The sequence below is a fragment of the Peromyscus leucopus genome, chromosome 20 (assembly GCF_004664715.2).
Source record: "Peromyscus leucopus breed LL Stock chromosome 20, UCI_PerLeu_2.1, whole genome shotgun sequence".
NCBI classification, from domain to species: domain Eukaryota; kingdom Metazoa; phylum Chordata; class Mammalia; order Rodentia; family Cricetidae; genus Peromyscus; species Peromyscus leucopus.
The window spans coordinates 39,545,515-39,567,567 of NC_051080.1; the positions used below are offsets into that span (position 1 = coordinate 39,545,515).

The following is a 22,053-nucleotide window of genomic DNA, read 5'->3' on the forward strand; positions in this document are numbered from 1 at the left end:
CAGTCCCAACAACTATCACTGGGGGGAGCCAGAGATTAAAGACAGTGAAACACTAGAAAGAGAAACCTGCCAAGTAGGACCAAAATCGGAATTGTTTAATGAGCAGTTTGTTTTGCAAGATGGAAAAAATGTGGATATTAGCTGCATAACTTAATGCATAAATTCAATACTACTGAAATATATATACACCATGGTTAGGATGTACATAATTTTAAAAATATCACAAGTCTGTAATTTTAATATATACTTAAAAGAGGGGCTGAAAAGATGGCTCAATGGCTAAGAGCACTAATCTCCCAGAGGACTTCAGTTCAGTTCCCAGCACCCACATTATCAGCTCACACCAGTCTGTAACCTCAGTTCCAAAGGATCTTCTGCCCTCTTCTGGCCCCCACGGGTACTAGGCACACAAGTAAGTGGCACATAGCCCTACATGCAGGCACAACTTCCATATAGGTAGAATGAAATAAAAGTTTTGAAAGACTATTGAAAAGAAGCTACAACATACCTATCAGCATGGTCAACATAAAGGATAACCCCAGATGCTGGTGAGGATGTAAATCAACAGGAACTCCCATTCATGGATCATGAGAACGTAAAATGGTATATTCATTTGGAAAGCAGTTTAGCAGTTGCTTACAACAAAACATATCCTTACCACATGATACATTAATCTGAAAACTTATGCCTACACAGGAACCCACACAGTATTTATGGCAGCTCCACTCACAATTGCCCAAATTGGAAGCAATCAAGACGTCCTTTGGCAAACAGTTAACTGGAAAAACTGGGCATATCTAGACAATGGAGTATTTTTTTGGCAGCAGCAAAGGAATGAGCTGTGTAGCCATAAATATATGAAAAAACCATAAATGTGTATCACTAAATTTGAAGCAGCCAATCTGAAACGGTTATATACTGTATTCTCTAACTATATGACACTTTAGAAAAAGAAAAACTACAAAGGTGATAAAAAGATCTGTGGCTGTCAGGTCTGGGGAGGAAGGGGAAGAACAGTTGGCACATTTGTTTTAGGATAGCAAACAGTCCTGTAAGAGACTGTAATGGGGGTACATGGTGTCATAAATTTGTGTAAATCCATAAAGTGTACAAGCGCCAGGAGCAAACCCTGAGAGAAACTGCAGACATAATGGGTGATGATGAGATATCATGTAGGTTCATCACTCACAGCTACTCCGGTGGGGACATCGATAATGGTACAGGCAGCACGTATCTGGAGGATGTGGGTACACAGGAGCTTATCTTCCGTTCAATACCACAGTCAACCAAAACTGCTCTTTAAAAATCTATTACAACACACACGTACTGACCTTAGAAACTGCAGAAGCTGAGAGGCACAGTCACTAAGGCACTGCAAACATCAGGAACTGTCATCAGGAGGAACTGAGCCAGGCCACTGCCCACCTCAAGAGACGTTTCCGAATCCACGTTAAGGAAAGATGTAGAACAATCACGACTGAGCCTGTGCTCAGGCATCATCATCAAGTGGAAAGGGAACCAAAGAACAAAAGGCAAAGTGACAAACATCTGCTGCAGGAAAGTATTTTCCTCAAGATACATATTTTTCAAGTGTTATGACTTTGTCCTTGACACTAGAAGTCTATCAATTGCATTTTAACTGTGTTAATCCAGGTTACCATCAGGAGATGCCAACCAGCTCAAAGCCCTCATTTGCATTCAGGCCTTGCCCAGCTGCCCACACATGGCCCCGTGGCTCATGTAGCACACTACCACTCACACTCACACCACCATCCAGGCAGGTGAGATGAGAAATGGACCACACTGCTGGACACAGCCATTAAAGCAAAATTAACATGCCATTTCTGCAGCCCCAAATTGATGAGCACACTAGAACTCATTTATAATTGCTTACTTCCATCTCAAAACAGTACTTCCAATATTTCTTCTGTTCTCTTTGAAAAAAAAGTCCATTAACACTGCATTATACTTTTATAATCCTTCATATTAGTGCTGATTGGGAATATGCCCTCATGTCAACTTCAAAAAGTCAGAATGGCCCCACAAAGGGCAGAAAAGAACCCTGGATTTGGTATCAGACTCTGCTGCCAAGGACCCCTAGCTGGGGAAAAAAGGACTGGTGGTGGCCTGCTGGGGAACCGAGTCAAGGTCCCCTTTGGGAAGCTGATCCTAGAGAAGGAAGACACACATTCACTTAGAGTAAATGAAAAAAGACACAAGGTTAAAATGAAGTTTATTATGTTTTTGATTTTTTTTTGATTTTTTTTGATTTTTGTTTTTTTAAATAAAACTGTTTGTAAAACAGCTATTTTATCCCCATGGCAGAGTGACCCCTGAAAGATGCACATATCCCTTCTTAAGGCCTTAACAAGATTTTTTTTGTACTTTTTTCTTTTTTTAAAACTCATATATTTAAAAATTATACAATTTACAAAACAAAACAATACAACATAAAGATTCATGTAGCATGGGGCCACAAATCTGACAAGCCCCCTTTTCCATTATAAAAATGAAAGAAAGCAATAAAGCGTTAAAGCGGGTGGTTCTAGTTAGCTTCACCCACCTACATGGTTCGCACGTTCTCTCCCCGACCTGGCCTGTTTTAGCAGCAGAGGCCTGGGCCTCTGTGGGTTCCATGGATCCTGTGGGTCCCCATGGGTCCCGGCTACATGGAATGTGTCCAGGAAAGAGGGCGCCAGAGGTAAGCCATTCCTTAAGTATACCTGTTGCTGTGGGGCTACTCTACCTATCTGGTGGGGCCACAGTGATCCAGGACACAGCCATGACCTTGGGGCATCTACCAATTCCACCACCACCCCCCAAAAAAGAAAAAAAAATAAAAATAAATAAATAGTGTTTCTGGAAAGGAAAAAATTTATTTTTGTGTTTAAACATCATTCCCCCACTTTTGAAAATGACCATCCCCATTCTGCCCTCCCCCACAAACTTCCCCTGTGAGACAGACTGACAGAGGAAGGTGGCTGTTATTTGTCTGCTCTTTCAGTTCTGGGTCTAGTGTTCACTGAATTGTGAGACAGGCTAAAGATCAAAGCCACACCCCCATCTTTTATGAGATGAGTTTGTTCAGTTCAATTTCACATTTAAATTTCATTGTCATTGGAACAAATTTTGAGTTAACTAGATAATTTTAAAATAGAATCAAAAGGGATAGCGCACCTTTCATTTAAACAAAGTCTTTCCAGACTAAAAATAGATTTATATATATATATTTTTTATCCCTCCCTTTTAACCCCCCCTTCCCCGTCAGCCCACCCCTCCCCCCTCCCCCATATTGTCACTATGGAGATTGTGTCCATGGAAACAGCCATTCCAACATCTTGTGTCTTTCTTTCCTGTGGTGTCACCAGTTTGAGTGTGATGTGAGAACATAGGAAGGAAGTGCTGGCATGGGCAGGCGCAGTGGGGGTGCAGGGCAGGGCGGGGCGGGCGGGGCGGGGTCGCACAGCAGGAGGATTCCATTCCATCATGTGTGTCCACCACCTTCTCATCTCCACAGTCTCACCTGGAAAACAAACAGAAGACACTGGGTGCTGGGAAGGTCTATATGGTTTCAGCACAGCTGTGGTAGTAATGGGAGAATACAGCTTTCGATAAGGATCTTACGCTCAGACCTTTCTGTAGATGGCTGCTGATTTTGAACACATCCAAAATCAATGCCAGCACTATCATGTGGCTTTGGACCAAACATGGGCAAAGGCAGCAGTGATTTAAGCTGAAGAACAGAAGATTCCTTGACCTCCATGGCTGGGCCATGTTTGTGAGTGTAGTGTGAGAATCTTTGCCAGCATATTAAGCACCGAGGGCCTGTGGTTGGCTCAGCACCTTGTGGCAAGGCTCAGTCCTCATAAAGTGGCTGACAGTATCCTGTTGTCACTGAAATGTAGAACACCCATCCAAATTACAAAAAGATCATCCACAACTATGTCTCATTTGTCTCTAGCTGAGTCTGTTCTTCATGCAAATAACACTTCCCAGAGCCTCTGATGGGGAGGTGGGACAGGGCCTGGCCCATTTTCTGGGGCTTAAACAAAGCTGGAGGTTTTAATTCTGCTAACTCAGAAACGTGAGGTGCTCAAGGTCCCTGGGCTTCTCTTTTCTACCATTTCAGGTTTCAGAGGTTGTTCTTAAGACCCATGTAGGGCAAATGGATTGTTCAATGGACTCTAAGGAGTGTCTCATGGTCTGCCTTATGTGAGAAGGGCTCAGGGAGACACAACAGTTTCCAAGGCCTTAGTCCAGAAAAATTACACCAAAAATTACACTACTGTTGATGGCAAGCCTCTCTCATCCTTGCTTCCTGCCAATCACTGGACTCTCTGCATCTTCCTCTTTGTCTCTTCCTCAAGTCTCTCTTGTTCTCGCCACCAATGGATAACCTTCAGGAAAAACCAGGCTTACTGTCTCATGCCTGCCTCCACAAAGCTTACCAACAAGCAACAACTAAGGCTGGTACGTGTGCAGGACCTAAGAATGCGCCATTCATAAACACACATGCACACACCTGCCCTTGCTAAAAGCTTTATAAAAAGCCCAAGGAGAAAGGCTCTTTGCAGAGACAGCAGTGTAATGAAGCCGAAGACTCCAGCCCTGGGAAGCTGGAGCTCAAGTTCAGGGGAGTGACACTTGCAGCCCAGGCATGTGGCTAGTTCAATGCAGGACTTGGGTTTACCGCTAGCTAATCCTTTGCTAACTAGGATCCAGAAACTGTATTTCATTGCATGAGACATGGCTGACAAGAGGTAACAACTAGGCTTCAGGTGAGTTTTCTGCCATTCCAACCTAAGATGATCAATATTCTCTTTAAATCCCACTGGGCATGTGGCTACCATCTGTAATCATAGCAGTTGAAGGAATAAGGGAAGGGGATCTTGAAAAACCAAAATGACTATCACTAAGAACGGGAATGTGATAAGGGTAGCTCAGTAGCAGAACTATTATGTGGAACTCAGCTTCTACCTCCACAACCACAAAACAATAAGCACCTTGATGCTCAGCAGGTAGAGCACAGGGTTCTCTTTGGACTCTCCTACCTACCCCGTGGCCTGAAACTGAGAGGGCTTCCTTTAGTATCCTTCTCCACCAAACTCAAGCCTGTCTCCCAACTGCAACAGGCATCACTCAGCTCAACTATGCCAGGATACAGAGGCAGTCTCTTCTCTGAAGTACATGTGGTCCCTACTTGAAAAGGGATCAAATTCTGATTCAGTATTGATTTACGGTATAGGGGAGATGTGATAGATTTAGGGTCTCCTTTTAGAGGTGTAACCCCAGCAGCACTTCCCTGGAAGAACCTAGGGTTGGGGTGGCACTCATCATCTGTAGATCGGCTGCATGCTGCTAGGTATATATGGATAGTTGGCATTCCTAGCACCCAGGACAGAACATCACTTCAAATGATGGTTTCTGTTCCCTATCTACTACATCTCAGGGACCACACAGCAGGGAAGCCACGTTCAGGGGTCCTTCTGTCAAAAGACTGTCTAAACCGGCAATGAAGCCAGAGAGTATCGATTTTTGCTTGTTTGTTTTCCTAGAGGGTTTCTTTGTGTAGCCTTGGCTGTCCTAGAACTAGCTCTGTAGACCAGGCTGTCCTAGAACTAGCTCTGTAGATCAGGCTGGCCCCAAACTCACAGAGATCCACCTGCCTCTGTCTCCCAAGTGCTGGGATTAAAGGTGTTACATTGCCTGGCGAGTGTAACAATCTTAACATCACAGGCCTACCATGACAGGATGCTTTCTTATCCCTAGAAATGGATGGGACATGGCCTACTGGGAAAGAAGTCAAAGACTTTACCTCACTTACACTCTTAGGCTGGTGGGGACAAGTGTACAAACCTCACATGTTGGAGCAACATCTTCTAGTCCCTAGTGCTGGGTATTTTCTGCTAGATAGAGCAGTTGTAGCTATCAGAAACACACAGCTAGGTAGCATGCAGTGGCCTGGTATACTCTGTACTTGCCACAGCCTTGTCAAATCCTCCCGAGTTCATCACTGTTCTTTCTTTACATAGGAAACGGAAGTCTAGAGATACTAAGTAGCTTTAACCTCAGTCACACAGCCCCCTTCTCACTATTCTGTGTGAGAAGATGGGGTACCAGTAGGTCAGGACACATACGCACACTTACTGTCTCTTCTCTGCTTTGTGTAGATCCCCATTAATAGTGACCATCCTGAGCACGAGTACCCCTTGAAGACAGTGGTTTGTTTCTGCCCTGACCACTGAGGCTTCAGTAATTGTTTGGCCTCTGAAGGACACTGACTGACCTCAATGTACCAACTGAACAGACAAACCTTGAAAAATTTTTTTCATTGTAGGAAGAATTTATGAAGAGACTATTCCAGATATTAAAACTGGACACAGGGTCTATTAATTTACTCAATAGGTGACGGCTACAAACCTCAACAGACTTGAGGTCCATCTCCACAAGGGGGTCAGGAGTCTATTATGGCCAGATACCAGCCCAGAAAGGACAGAGGGAAAACTCACCATTCTGCTTCCAGTCTAGAGCTGGAAGAATCTAAGAATGAGTAAGGATGAAGACTAAGACCCCCAAGAGATGAGTTACCAAGGTCCAGATTTTCTAAAACTCAGGCTGGAATTCAGGACAAAACCATGTTCCAAATGAACCCACTTTTACCCCAGCGAAGCCTTCTAGGACACTTACTTCAGGAATCTACCCCAAGGTCCCTTTAAGAGTTTGACTCCAACCATCAGGGCCAATATAGAGGCACTTACAGAGACTGCAGAGCCTACTTACGCACAGTGGCATTTAAGCCCATGAGTCCCACTGAAGGCCAATACAAACAATTCTCCAAAAACCATATATATCTCCCCACCACTTTGTCCTGAGGTCTACAGCACTGTATCAAGACTTTGTGCAGCTTGTACAGCTCAGCAGCTTCTAGAAACACAGAGCTGACAGTGACTTTTTGTTAGTTCACAGTCATCTTCTGTTTGGGTCTTGTGCCCCAAGAACAAGTAAAATGGTTCCCATTCCCCTTTTCACACTGTGTTCTGCTCCAGGCACTGCCAACCCTACTCCCTGGAAGAGGCAGAGGGGAAAGCAAACAAACAACAACAACAACAACAAAAAACCCAGCAAAGCACTCAGCATCCCCACCAGGGAGCCCACACTTGAATGCAGACTACCCACAGAAGGGTATAAACAGCCTTCTCTGAAGTTAGTACCTGAACCACCAATTAAACGTTTTCTTGGAAGAGGAAAACCACATACTCTCAGATGAATTCAACTTTTCTTCAAATTAACAATGATTTTTCCAGAAAATGGCAAAAACCTCCCAGCTGTAATCAGGGAGAGGGCACACTCCACAGAGAATAGTTCTGTTGTGTCTGTGGGAGCAGAGAACCCCCATTTAGAAAACGATCCCTCAGAGAATACACCATACAGCTAGCAGCACCTCTGCCCACTGTAGCAAGGGCCAGGTCATGACACTTCTGTTCTCTTTACACCCTACTCTTTTTCATCGCAGTTACAGAGCAGAGCAGGAAGGATGAACCAAGCTGCCAGGGCCCATATCCTCTAAACCGCATTCTCATGGCTGCACAATGACACTACAATCAATTTAATCTCCTGACAATGTTAAAAATATAATTAAACTGGATGATAAAATCCACTAAATCTCTGAATTTTCCTTCTCTTTATCCTTTTTATAAAAAGGAATTCTTCACAGTACTGAGGTGGTATTACAAATAATAAAATTCTGAGACTATTCTGGGTTTTTTTCCCCCAAAAGAAAACATAGTATATAATAAGCCTTACTCAAAAATAATTTTTAAGTGAGCTCTAGTTCGACTTCTTTAAGACAGCGTCAAAAGAGTGGGCTGCTGGCAGGTGATCCCCACCTGTACAATTGTCCTAGAAGCTTTGCCTTTAGGTCAACACCCATGGGCTCATTCATCAACTCTTCACTAAAGGGCTAACTTCAGGAAAAGTTGTCCTGACTCCAATTGGCAGTGGACAGTTCTGAAGCCTCTACCACCTTCCTGTAGACATTCAGGAAGCTAAATAACAAATGGGAAACTCTTTTTTCCTGGTTTTATTCATGCACATGACTAAATGCTGGTGGTGCAGCCTGTGGCCGTAAGAGGCCAGAGGCCAGGACACACATGGAGCTGGGTGAGGAGGTGGTGGGAGCCCAGCAGGCCCCAACTCACCTGTGCTTGCTGTCCATTCCCACGTGCACACTGCCCCCCTCACCCCCGCTCCGACTGCTCTGTGCTGAGGCTGCCTTTCGCGGTCTTGTTCTGCAAGGGGGGGAGAGGGCACGGAAGGGGAGGCTGATGCCGGCCAAAGCCAAGGGGAGACAAGACAAAAGGACAGAACAGAAAATACAGTGTGGGAACCAGGGCGGGTAGCGGTAAGGACAGGAATGGCACATGGAAAAGGAAATAAAAAGCAGAGTCAGTACTGAATGACAAACAGGAGACACCCAGAACTGGGCTTTTCTGAGGCAAAATGTGATAAATAAAAATAAAAAGAATATTATCTGATCCTAAAATCAACCTCTGAAAAGTATTCTTAAAAGAAAGCGTAAGAATCTGCCAGGAGCATTCTGAGAACAGTCTTCTACAGATGACTCCTTTTGTTTTTTTCTGGCCCTATTTGGGGACTGACCACTAGGTGTCAGTGTAACCTTAGCTAGACAGGAGCAAGTGCAGGAGACATGGGCAGCAGTGCTCCCCACCCTGACCCTCCCCTCCTTCACCCCATCCTGCCTTGTGTGAAATGAGTTACTTGTCTCATCTTTCCAACTTTCCTAAAAGAAAATGACCATGAAAGCATCACTTAAACACACTGGGAAATGGACCAGTGGCAGCCCATCACCTAAACATTGTTGGGTTGCTTCTGCTCTAGCCAAATAGTTGGCTCTATTTCCTAGTCCAAGAAAGGTTTCCATACCAGACCTTGCAGCAGCTCATTATGAACTGATCCACGAATTGGATGGAGTTCTACTGAATTCAAATAGAAAGCAGTAATAGTTTCACTGAGTCTGATCTCCTAATTTCTTGTAATGAACAGACATACCTCTCAAAACACCATACCTCTTCCCATCCTACCATGAAGGGTGTTGGCCCCATGCCCCAGGGATTCCTTCAGCTTTGTGCCTCTCTACCTTCCAAAGGCTAGGAGAAGGCTTTCAGCTAGAGGTATATGTTGGACAGACATGGGCGAAGTCTTCCAGTGTTTGGGGCTTTCAATCTTTCAAGGTAAGCTACCCCTATTCTCCAGTTACACAACCAGCCCCACTCTGAGTGCAGAGATGTATGACTCACCTTGTGCTTGGGGCACCTCACCGAGAAGTTCTCCTCATGCAGCAAACAATCTACAAAACAAAGGAGACAGTCAGATGAGCCTGTGCATGCTTAACCAAAGTATGGCTATAATGGCTGGACTGACAGGCATGGACCTAAGAGGCCTCAATACCAATTTATTTCCTTTCTTACTTCTGGGTGTATATATGCAATACTCTTTATTTATATGAAAAGCGATAGTACTTATGGAGATGCCATGGAACACATGCACTTTTTCCCAGCTTTGTTATGTTTAGTGGGTTATCCAGGGAACTGCCAAAGGGTGCTCACAGGGCGGCTGGAGTACAGACCCTATCCTGCTATCTTTCCTCCCTTCACAGATAAAGGATTTCCAGGATCTTTTGATCTGCCTGGACTTCAAGTCATTGAACATTCAAAACGTTATCATTTGGATCTGCACCTTAGACACAATTGTTTTCCTCTTATTCTTTGACCACACTGTAGTTCCTAATAAGAAAACATCAGTGACATCCAAAATAATCTATGGTATTAATATGGTATCAGTCACAAAAAACTAGTATTTTAAAGTGGTTGATGATAAGGGTAAATAACCATGGTATTGTTATACAAAAATCACTCCAACAACCATGATATACAATGATGATTTTAAATTTCATATAAAGTTTTTTACACACATTAAAAACAAAGACTGAAATGAAGTCTTCCAAAATCTATCAGTGACTCTCTTGTAGGAAGAAAATAGGTGATTGCCATTAGAACTTTTTCCCTCTGTATTTCCAAAATGACAATACTTAACAATCAAAGATAATCTCTAAAACAGTGTTCAGCTAACCCCATAGGATCAATGCACAGCCTCTTTAAAAATCACCTGAAATACAATGACCCCACACCCGCCCTTTTACCTCTATTCAAGAGAGCCCAGTTTTCAAGACAGAACGGTGACCAAGCCTGGCAGCCCAGCTGTCACCTACATCCCACAGCCCTAGAGACACAGGGAGACACTGCTGACACCATCACACAATCTGCACTCAACACTTCAGAGGGAAAACAAAGTCCCAGGAGGATGATTTTATTCTCTGGAGGAAAAAAAAATGACGTATTCCAACTTTTAACATGGTGACAGCATGCCTGATGGCAGCCAAGAATACACGTGCCTTCAGGTAAGTCCAGCTTTCAGGCACAAGGGCAGTGTGGCAGGGCAGATAAATCTAATTAATGAGTTCACTCTGTAATTCAGCTCTGACAGACCGACAGCCAGGTCACTGGTGCAGGAGGGGGTGGCAGATGTTCATAAATATTGGTCACACACTCTCAGAGAGCTCTCAGGCACCACAGCAAGAGGCAGTCATGGTACTTACCTTATTAAGTTTACTATTTAACCAGTTCAAAATGATATTCAGACTAGCAGCCTATAGCCACAGATTTCAAGTATAATAGTACATAAGAAGCAGGGAACACACAAATGAAAACTTCTCAAGTCCTCAGTAGCCTGAATAAATCAGCTAAGATAATCTCAGAGAACTTGGCTCACTTTGGTATTACCTGCCTATGGAGCCTTAGATCACCTCATCTATGGGGCAGGCTATCAGCTTTCTCAGATCAAGACCCAAAAACTAAGCCAGTTGTCACTAACTTCCAGGCCCCTCCCTCCAGCACCCAACAAGCATAGCAGTGAGTGAAACGTGTTCATTTAAAACCCACAAGTTCATAGCATGACCAAGACCCCTGCTGCTCCAATCTGTTCATAAACTCCAGTGAGTTTATGAACAGTAGGAGGCAGACAACTGGAGCTCAGGGAAGTAGCCTCTCCTCACCTGGAGTCTCTAGCAGCACTGTGCCACCAGTCTCTAGGCCAGTTAAACAGGGCACTTGTGAAACTTGGCCACCATAATGCTACAGAGTTTACAAAACCATTCAGGACAGGGACCATGTCAGCTGCAAAAGGCACCATCAGAAAGGCACAGGTGGGTTCATTCACCCTCAGAGTGACAGAACAGTGTGACCAGCTGTAACAGGCCATTAATAAAATGTTTCCTAAAGTTAGAAAATGTTTTTTTCTGAGTTAAAAGGAAAAAAAAAAACCACAAATAAAACAATGTAAATATACATTACTTCTGGAAATAGAATTCTCCTGAAGAAGTCTTAGAATATGCTCACCTCTGCCCTTACAGCACACTGTATAGAACAACCGCTCTTTTCTCTTCTCATACAAATCTATAATTCATTAAGAATTGTAATTCCATTCCCAGTAGAAGTCAGAACATAGGCAGAAAGCTCAGAAGCTAAAAGGGTACAGGGGAGACTATGGCATCCAACCACCCCGGTGCTCCTGAGGTAAATAAGAGCAAAGAGTACAAAGAAGTGCAGTGAAATCCCAACTGAGGGCTCTGGCAGGTGCCTGTCCCCACATGATCAGCCAGTGACAATCACCTATTGTTTTTTTCCTAAGACCCTGATACAACCTTGCAGTGCACAGAGCCTGGCCAGAATTCCTATAGGGTAGAAACCAAAGCAACAACTCACCAGATCACCACATGAGCTAGAAAAGACTCACAAGGTAGAACAGTCAACAAGATGGCTTCCAGAAACAAATACCACCTCCATACCACCCCTAGGAGAGAACGCTTTCATTACCCTCTAAGCTTAAAGACCAGGGTGACTTTGCTGAGTGTTTCATAACAAGCTCCATAAAGCTTGGTATGCCATCCATACAGAACTCAGCAGAATGAAGTGACCTCAAAAATATGGTAGAAAAAAACGAGAGGGATCTAACATGTCCTTTGGATTCCTTAGTACTAGACAGTCACCAGCTCAGGTGCAATCTACCTTAGCACTGCCATCCTCATACTCATATAGATGGAGATACTACAGTCCTGTGGCCACTCCTGGAGCACAAGGAGGGGAATAAATGAATACTTGGTGCTGATAAAAGTGTGGAAGCCCACAGAAGTTTCCTAGTGAGATCTGAGCTTCTTTACCCAGCAGGACTGCATAAGCAGATGATTGGACCACAGGCCTGGGTACCAGGTGTTTGGAAGTGTCTACACTTGGCTGTATCTAGCAAGGGGGAGGTCTTTTGCCTCGCCCCGTGGCATTGTTATAAAAAGCCCTCTCGAATAAAGTTCTGAGCCATTGGGTATTGACCCAGGTCCTCCCGAAGCTATCCTGTGTTTCTCTTTCCCCTCAATGGCTAGCCTATCATTCTATCTACAAGTTTCTTACCCCTCTCTCCTCAAGAGTACCCTGGGAAAGGTAGGGGCAGGACCCCTCACAATAGAGCCTGTCCTACAAGAAGCCAGACCCTTGTGTTTTTTCATGTCCCACACCCAGACTCTGACCCCACTACTCAAACATCAAAGTCTTTGGCAGAGAGTGAAATTTCCAGCTGTGTTTCTTCATGAGAGTTAAAGAAAAATCCCCTCCAGGCAAGATTCTTTGCCCACAGTGGAATTATTGAGATACCACAGCCTTATTCCTTGCCTTAATTGTCGTGTCCTTTGTATAAATACATTAAGTATTTTCCCAGAATCAGAACTCATGTTATTACTGTACCTTCTATCTGAAGCCAAACTCTCCTCTAACATTAACAACCAACACAAAGAAATCTAATGATGGTGTAAGAAATATAGGACTACATTGGGTGGGGGAGTTGCAGGAGTCACAGGACTTCATGAAACATGGAGACACTCCAGCAATGAAAGTTTTTTCAGAGGCATCAAGAGTTCTTTAAACTCTTTGATTTGGCTGCTGGAAGCAAGGCCGAGATGAAAATGTCATGCTGTTCTTTACTCCACCAATAAATTAGGGCCTCCTAAACTCAGTGACTTATCTTGATTATTAATAGAAAAATCAGTCAGGGTCAATGAACACACCTTCCCTAAACACAAGACATATTATACAGAGCAGAACTCTTGAAGAGACTATGGAATAAGTACAATATCCATGTCTGCCAAGCAGTGCTTGTACTCTAGATATGGTATTCCAGGTCCTTGCAACTTGGATCATCAAAAAGACTGAAGTGTCTGCAGCTTTTAAAGCCGCATCTCTGACGCTCACAAAGAGCGGAGTACAGCTGTGGCAGCAAAGCTAGAGGAGCAGGAGTCATACCATACCTTTGAACCAGAACCTCTCTCTTGCTGGAAACTTGGCTAGGTTTGTTAAACAGAGACATTATGGGCTTAATGGAGATAGGAGTGGAATGAGGGTTTAAATCCCTGAGTTTGAGGCAGCCTGGTTTACAAAGTGAGTTCCAGGTTAGTCAGGGCTACACAGAGAAACTACACAGAGAAACTGTCTTGAACACGAACATGAACACACACACACACACACACACACACACACACACACACACACACACACACACAATACCTTAGTCCTACTATCCACATTTCAAGTACTCAATGCTCACATATGGCTGCAGTTACCATCTTGGAGCAGAAGGGTCTATGCATTTCCATTACTGTGGAACGTTCCGGTGAGCAGTGTGCTTTAACCCTGAGAAACTATACCAGGAAATAGACTGGAGCTGGGAGCAGCGCCCCATGGGCCTTGCTATTGGGAACCTGGCTGTCAACACAGCTGATACTTGAGGGTACACATGGGGTATGCCTGGAGTCAAAGTGTTTAACTGTCTAGGTGTGCAAGCGTCTGTTGCTCAACAGTCTCTGTGTGGGAGACCACTGCTCACCCAGGCAGACTGGGACAGTCAATTATTGCATAATCTCCCATTGAAAACCACCCCCAAACTTAACACTTGGGAATCCCCATTTAAGAGCAGCTTTGGGTGAAGAAAACCAGATGTTCTAATGTCACTACAAGCCACACAATGAACATGAGGGAAAGCAACTGTCGGACTCAGGGTGAACAGCTCAGACAAAAGGACAACTTATCAGCAGGGAGAATGAGACCAAGGGTGGAGGTGGAGGTGGATGCCTACAACTTTAGCACTTAGGAGTAGACAGGAGGGTCAGTTCAAGGTTATCCTTGGTCACACAGTGAATTTGAAGCAAGCATGGGCTACATGAGACCATTATCTTTAAAAACAAACAAACAAGTAGGGAGAAGAGAGAAAGTTAAAAAATAAAAAAAGCAGAGGTATAATAAGGAGGGAGAGAGAAAGGAAAACAGTCCAAAACCCAAATCCCGTGAAACAATGGTTCAAGGCTCTTTACTTCCTTCCTATCCCCATAGTCAGTGCCCTGCCCATGAAGTAGTTCTACGGCAATTGCACACAAATGCCTATATATAAATAACACTTTTAAAACCCTCTGTGCAACTTTGTTCTTTTTAGTACCTCTAATAGAAACTTAGAAGACATTAGAAATAAAAGAAGGACATGGACTCAACACATACCAATCACCTGGGAAGGGGAACCCAAATTGGGAAACTGACTTGTAAGACTGGCCTCTGGGTATATCTATGGGGCATTTTCTTGACTAATGACTGATTCTGGAGGGCCCAATCCACTGTAGAAAGTGCCACTCCTGGGCAAGTAGTCCTGGGTTGTGTAAGAAAGCAAGTTAAGGAAGAGAGATGGCTCAGTGGTTAAGAGCACTGGCTGCAATTCCCAGCACCCACACGGTGGCTTACAACCATCTGTAACTCCAGTTCCAGGGATCCAATACCCTCTTTCTAACCTCCGAGGACACCAGATAAGCACATGGTGCACAGACATGCAAACATACATATAAAACAATAAAATAGGTTGAAAAGAAAAAGAAAAAAGGGAAAAGAAGGAAAAAGCAAGCTGAGCAAGCCATTCAGCAGCATTCCTCTGTGATCTGAGCTTCAGTTCCTGCCTCCAGGTTCCTGTCCTGACCTTCCCATGACCTGAGAGCTAAAAAAAGAAATAAACCCTTTCCTCCCTCAGGTTGGTTTTGCTCAGTGTTATCACAGCAACAGAGAAACCTAACTAGGACACCAAGCATGTAATCGCACTGCTGCGGGTTTGGGAAACAGAGCAGGGGAATCACTGGGGCTTGCTAGCAGCCAGCCCAGCTCAAAACAAACAACAAAATGGTGAGTTCCAAGTTCAGTGAGACCCTGTCTCAAGGGAATAAAGTGGAATGTGACAGAGTAAAGCAACCTGCCACCCTAGTACACCATGTACCACAACCTCCCCTAAAACAAACAGGTTCCATTGTAGCATTTTTTTTCTTTTAAAAAAAAATTATTTTTATTTTATGTGCATTGGTGTTTTGCCTGCACACATGTCTGTGTGAGGGTGTCAGATCCTGTAGAACTGGAGTTACAGACAGGTGTGAACAGCCCTGTGGTTGCTGGCAATTGAACCTGGGTCCTCTGGAAGGGCAGCCAGTGCTCTAAACCTCTGAGTCACTTCTCTAGCCCCCACCATTATATTTGTTAGGCCTCCCTTGTCCCTTCAACCCATCTGTCTTATTTCTCTCCTCAGTAACCAGTATTCCACTTTCATGTAACATGTATTCTATAATTCCTTTTCCCTCCCTGCTAAAACCACTTCTCCATTCACAGTCCCCCTTTTAATTTTGTGACCTACATTCATAGCCTCATACACTCACTCTCTCTCTCTCTCTCTCTCTCTCTCTATATATATATATATATATATATATATATATATATATATATATATATAAAATCTTAATGAGAAAATGTGTAGGATTTGTCTAAGTCTGGGTTACTTTGCTCAATTCAGTTTCCAGTTCCATCTACTTTTCTATAACTTAAGATAACAGTGCTTTCCAATTCAACCACAGATTCAGTGAAATCCTTCTATCAAAATTCTAATAGTTTCCTTTTCACAGAAATGTGTAAGTTGATCATGAATTTCATATGAAACAAAGAAGGACCCAGAATAGTGAAAACAATCTGGGGGGGGGGGGACCACAAACTTTCCAAATTTCTTGTTCCTATTTTTTGAGGGGGAGGGGACATACTTGGAGACTGAACCCAGGGCCTTGCACTTGCTAAAGTAAGCATTCTACCATTCCCAATTTCAAACCCTGCTGCAAAGCTCTTTATGATGGTGGAATATTGGACAGAGGCAAGAAGTAAGTCATGCATAGTGGTCAACTGACTTTCAACAAAGTGCCAGAATCCTATCAGTCAATGACAGAAGAATGGTCATTTCCGTAAACGGAGACAGGGCAACTGGATAACCACTCACAAAAGAACAGATCTGAACTGCTACTCCACAAAATAGTCAAACACTAAAATAAAGATCTAAAACTTTAAAACTCTTAGAAAAAAAAAAAAAAACAACACCAAAAACTCACTTTGGATTGGGTGTTTACTTTAAGATGATACCAAAAGAAAAAAATAAGAAAAATTAGCCCTCATCAAGAGTAAACTTTTACTAGGGATCTATCTCAGTTGGTTTGATGTCCTGGGTTCCATCCTCAGTATTACGTACATTAGGCATGGTGGTATATATCTGTAATCTCAGCACTAAGGAAGTAGGAAGTTGAGGCAGGAGATCAGGAGTTCAAGACCATCTTTGAATATATAAGCAAGTTTGAAGCTACTTGGGGGGGGAGAGAGAGAGAGAGAGAGAGAGAGAGAGAGAGAGAGAGAGAGAGAACCTTCAGAAAAGTGAAAGCTTAAAGAAGGGAAGACAGTATTTGCAATCCATGTATCTGGTAAGGGGACTTAGAATTCTTAATACTTCACAATAAAAAGACAAAATAAATAAAATAATTTAACAATGGGCAAAGAACCTGAATAGACACTTCTCCATAAAAGCTGTACAAATGGCCAATAAGCACATCAATGCTTTAACATTACTAGAGAAGTACAAAATTAAACTAGAGCAACCTGGCATTTCATGTCCATTGGCATGTCTACGGTGATAAAGATATCTGAGTATGGTTGGTAAGGATATTGGGAAATTGGAACCCTAATACATTGCTGGTGGGAATGTAAAATGTGTATATACTTTGGAAAACCACAGGGCAGTTCCTCCAAAGGTTAAACATGGGGCAAAGAGAATTGAAATCCTATGACCATACAAAGATTGTGACTGTTCTGTGTTGCAGGATACACAAGTGAAAAAGTAGAAACCCCATGTCCATCAACTGAGGAAAGGTAAATCCAACACAGCATGCCCTTACAATTCACAGTTTGGCAGTGCAAATGAATGAAATACCAATACATGCAGCAACATAGATGAACCTTAGAAATCAAAAGGGTATGTGGTCCCAACTTACCTGCGTCAATGGCACACGGGTAATGGTATCGGAAGGAGCAGCCTTTGTTGTAGCAGCCCAAGGTAGCGCCGGCCTCCTGGCAGTGGGAGCATTTCTGAAAGGAAGAAATGGGCATGTCAGTAACTCCAGACCTGCCCCTCTCCTACAGGCTTCTCTTTACCTCATCCGTTAGACCTCAGCATGGCCTTTGTGGTTGGAGAAATCTGTGGCGGCAGGACAGGCTGGTCAATCTCTCAACCACCACTTGCTGATCACACTATGGAAGAGATCCAGATTGTTTTTAGGGCCCTAGCCCAAGTTTTGGGTAACTGTTGCCTTGCTTGCTGACCTTGACCTTGATATCTTCCCTATGCTAATTCCCTCCCGGGTTTCACCCTCCTGAATGCTTAAGGGAAGTTCCTTGTCTGTGTATCCTGCATAATGGGCATTAACAGCTTAGATGCAAGATTGTAAAACATTGGTAGTGAACCTCTGCCCTCCAAGGTTCTCCCAATGTGCTATAAGCCTGTATTTAAGACCTCCTCTCTCCTTCAATAAACGGCATTCGGCATTCAAAAAAAGAGAGAGAAAGATCTGTTGCCCTCTTCTGGCCTGCAGGCAGAACATGGCGTACATAATGAATGAATGAATGAATGAATGAATGAATGAATGAATGAATGAATGAAGTAAATAAATAAATAAAAATAAATATAAGAAGCTCAGGGTAAGGGGGTTGATAGCAGCTGACTCCAGAGCTTTGGCCATATTGAAAACCAGATGTGATATGTTTTAACATAAGAAGTAGAGGTTGCTGGTGGACTTTGAATTTTAGACTCACACTGAGTTTGAGATGCCTTTAAGAAAGGAAGAAGGGAATAAAAGGTATTGAAAACAATGGAAACATGCCTTTAATTCTGAAAAGGAAATTATTTTCAGCTAATAAATCACACTCACTCAAATACAGGAAGAAAAAAAAAAAAAAAGATTGTTTTAAGGCCAGACCTCATGAATGACTTCAAATCAAACAGAACACACCGGGGCAAGTAAGTGACACTATATTACATGTGGTAGACACACCAGTGGGTGTGAGCACCCAGACCTCCCTGTTTTATCTACTCTCATGCTCTACTGGTAAATTCCTCTCTACTATTATGCACTGCCTGTAGATACCACTTCTATTTATGCCACAGAAATCTTATGTAGGTGGAGAGTTAAGGTATACAGAGAGGGGGGGGAGAGGGAGGGAGGGAGGGGGAGGGGGAGGGAAACCTTTTACAATTAAAAGTAGAATTTGGTTTCTAGTTCTTATATTTGTAAGATTTTATTTTTAATTTTGATCTACTTATCCCAAATGCCCAATACAAGTATATTTTTCTTTCCATAAAATATGGGTTCCTGTATATAAATGGTATTTTTATACATGAATCCTATTTTAAATGTACCAGGAAACTTGCCATGAATTTCTGGCTAAGTGAGACACTATTCTCTAATTGCAATGCTCCTCCTTATATGGTCAGATTTTCTTAAAGCAGGGCACATCTCTATTGTTACTTTGATGTGGCTGCTGTGAGTACTCATCCTGTCAATCCCATTAACATTACCAAAATGCAACCACATGTGGCCCTAGTGAGGAAAATATGCAGATTAGTTATCCTTCCTGGGTGTGGCTATGAACCACCCAGGAAGGCTAACCAGAAGACACAGACACTTATTCCTGATACTATGAAAAATAAAATATGTATGCTCCTTAAACCCTAATATCTGAACTGGCTAAGCTGCCAAAACACTGGCAGCTGTGGAACCTAAACGTTTACTATGTCTCAGGATGGGAGAGCTATGAACATTGACAATGCATTCACCTGCTAGGACCTGCATGTGTCCACTATACAGGCTGGATAGGTAAAGTACCAGAGGGCAGGACCTAGTCTTAGTCAGAGCTAAGAAAGTCTCCCAGAGACAAATAGTACAGGACCTTATGCCTCCCTCTCAGAAGACCTTTTAGGTGCCAATATTCAGTAAATATTAACTATGTATCCTTGCACCTAGGAGAAGAAAGTAAAGATCATTTAGCCTAGAGTAAACCAAGGACAGTTAAGAGCAATTGAAGAATCTCCAGGTTATCTACTGTCTATGCCTCCTTCAGGATAAAAGGCCTCACCCTCACCACCAAACTAAAGAAACAGAGGATGGCCAATCTGTCAGTGGAAAACTGTCAGCTGTTCCTGCCATCTACCTTTTTATTCAAGGTTCTTAAGCACTCATTCATCCAGAGTTGAGTTTCAGGCCCTCTCCATCTTAGAGGATGAATCTCAGTTCATGGTAGCCACTGATGAATGGGTTTATCAAGTACTTTTTGAAAGTTTGCAAGCAAATGCACTTCTGCAAAAGTTTTGCCCTTAAATACGGGTAACTTGGAAAACAACAGCATTGTGAAGGCAGAATTAGGCTGAATTTCAGGACAGCCTGGTCTGCACAGTGAGTTCCAGAACAAATAGGGGTACACAGTGAGACTTGCCCCACTGGTACTTTACCTCAAAACAAAACCAACCAAGCAACCAAGCAAAGAGAAAACCAGACCACCATGCTCAGCCTCTCTTGAGCACATCGCAACAGGATCTGTGACAGTTACCTAACCACCACAAGAAGAGAATCTTGACAAAGACCATCTGCAGGGAAAGCAGAGTGGAAAAATGAGAGATTTGGACTCTGTCACACTGCTGAGCACTAACCCAACCAACCCAAGGATCATCCATCTCCAGACTTGTGATAGGACAACACAGACACACTCTTTGCTTTTTCAATTAATTTTACAACTTATAGTCAACATATCCTAATTGATACAGAAAGAGACTATTATCTGAAGCTGGGCAAGGAAGGGTTAGGTGCACAGACTCTACAAACTAAATAACTACTTTGTAAGTGACTCTTCCACTGCCTCACTATGTCTTACCAGCCAATTTCCTAACCTTTGTTCAGTCCATCTTCAAGGAAAGTACTAACAGTGCTCAACCTCACAGAAACATTGAGTGTTAAATGTACTAATCCAGACTTAGAATAGTGGCTGGATCAGAATTACTGTCATGTTCCCAAGATGACTACAGGCCAGATACATTACATGTCCTACAGACCAAAAAAAAAAATGACCAATCACCCAGAGTGGCCTTGTCACCACTCATTTACAGATGAGGACAAAGAAGACAAGGGGCTGGGACATGGATGCCTATTCCCTTCCTCCTTCAACACCTGCTCTGTCCCTTGCAGGACCTCTCAAAGCAATCTGCTTCGAAACAGCTCAGACTACATACATGCCTTGTCTTTTTCATGAAGACAGAGAACTCACCATTTAACCAGGAAATTGCATCAGTAAAATGATCCTTTCTTCTTTCAGCTAAAGGCATGATATGGAGCTGGAGAGATGGATCAGTGTTCAAGAGCACTTGTTACACTTCCAGAACCTCCAAATTTGATTCCCAGCACCCACATGGTGGCTCTAACACCACATCCAGAGTTCCAGAGGATGCAATACCTTCTTCTGACTTTCTGGGGCACCAGGCACTAACATAGTACACATACAAACATGTAGACAAAACATTCATATAGATAAAATAATATTTAAAAAGCACAATAAACTGACTACATCATACTCAAAGAAGAGGTACCCTACAGAGGTTATTAGGACCTCAGAGAAAGCACCTTATAAATGGTTTAGTTCAGCAGCCCTCAAAAGTGTGGTCTCGAGACCAGCAGCACCAGGAGGAACTGAAAGGTCAAATTCTCAACCCATGTTCCAAAAAGCCCTCTAAGCGATTGTGGTACATAAGGCAGATTCAGAACCATTAATCAACTCCTTAAACTGTAACACAGACACACAGAGATACGATGACTGGCTAGAATCCATGTATCCTGAGAGCTATTGAGTGTTAACTAGACTTCTGTTCCCTGTATAGCAATCTAAAGATTATGGGTATGAAGGCAGAATTGAGGTTTTCAATGATGTTCATCTGAATCCCTAGAATCAGAGATCTTTAATACCTTGCAGAGGTGGTAAGTCTCAAGATGGGAAGATGTGTTAATTATCTAGGGATGGATCTACTTTCAACACACATATTGATTTAAAAACAAAGATCCTCTCTCAGGGTGGGGCAGAGCTGCGGGCTTCAGGGAGATGTGGAAATGGGAGCAGGGTCATATGCACTACTGCTGACTTTGAAGATGGAAGAAAGGGCCACAGGCCAAAGAATGTAGATAGTTATAGCTCAAAAAAGGCAAACAAACAAAATCTTCCCTAAGCTTCCAGAAAAGGAGAACACAGAAAACAGCTGATGTCCAGAGTGGGGCTTGAACTGGACTTGTAACCTGCAGAACTGTAACAGGTATGTGGTGTATCATGGCAAGTACAGAGGAATTCCTGAGTCACAGTGACAGAAGTGACTGCTCATTTTTCTGTTGCATTCTCTACTGTAACAAATTTCTCCCTCGTGGGAAAAACTACAATTTCCTTCCTTTTCATAGTTGGTTTTGTCATCATAAGGTCCCCAAAGACAGCACACTGGGTCTGTTTGCAGTGCTTTTTT

At 43.1% G+C, this 22,053-nt stretch overlaps 1 protein-coding gene across 7 annotated transcripts in view; it reads right to left on the bottom strand.

The window, feature by feature from the left end:
- Positions 1-3,272: 3,272 nt before the first annotated feature.
- The window catches only part of Tcf20 (transcription factor 20), a 197,506-nt gene continuing 178,725 nt past the window's right edge, over positions 3,273-22,053 (bottom strand). For 5 of the 7 annotated variants that reach the window (XM_028861073.2, XM_028861071.2, XM_028861072.2 and 2 more), the window contains exons 3-6: positions 17,501-17,594; positions 9,318-9,367; positions 8,199-8,321; positions 3,273-3,523 (exon numbers count right to left, since the gene is read on the bottom strand). In XM_028861073.2, coding sequence (XP_028716906.1) covers positions 8,238-8,321; positions 9,318-9,367; positions 17,501-17,594 — 228 coding nt within the window. In that variant the 3' untranslated portion in view covers positions 3,273-3,523; positions 8,199-8,237. The remainder of the gene's footprint in view (positions 3,524-8,198; positions 8,322-9,317; positions 9,368-17,500; positions 17,595-22,053) is intronic. The other 2 variants (XM_037197710.1, XM_037197711.1) reach the window with 2 other exon arrangements.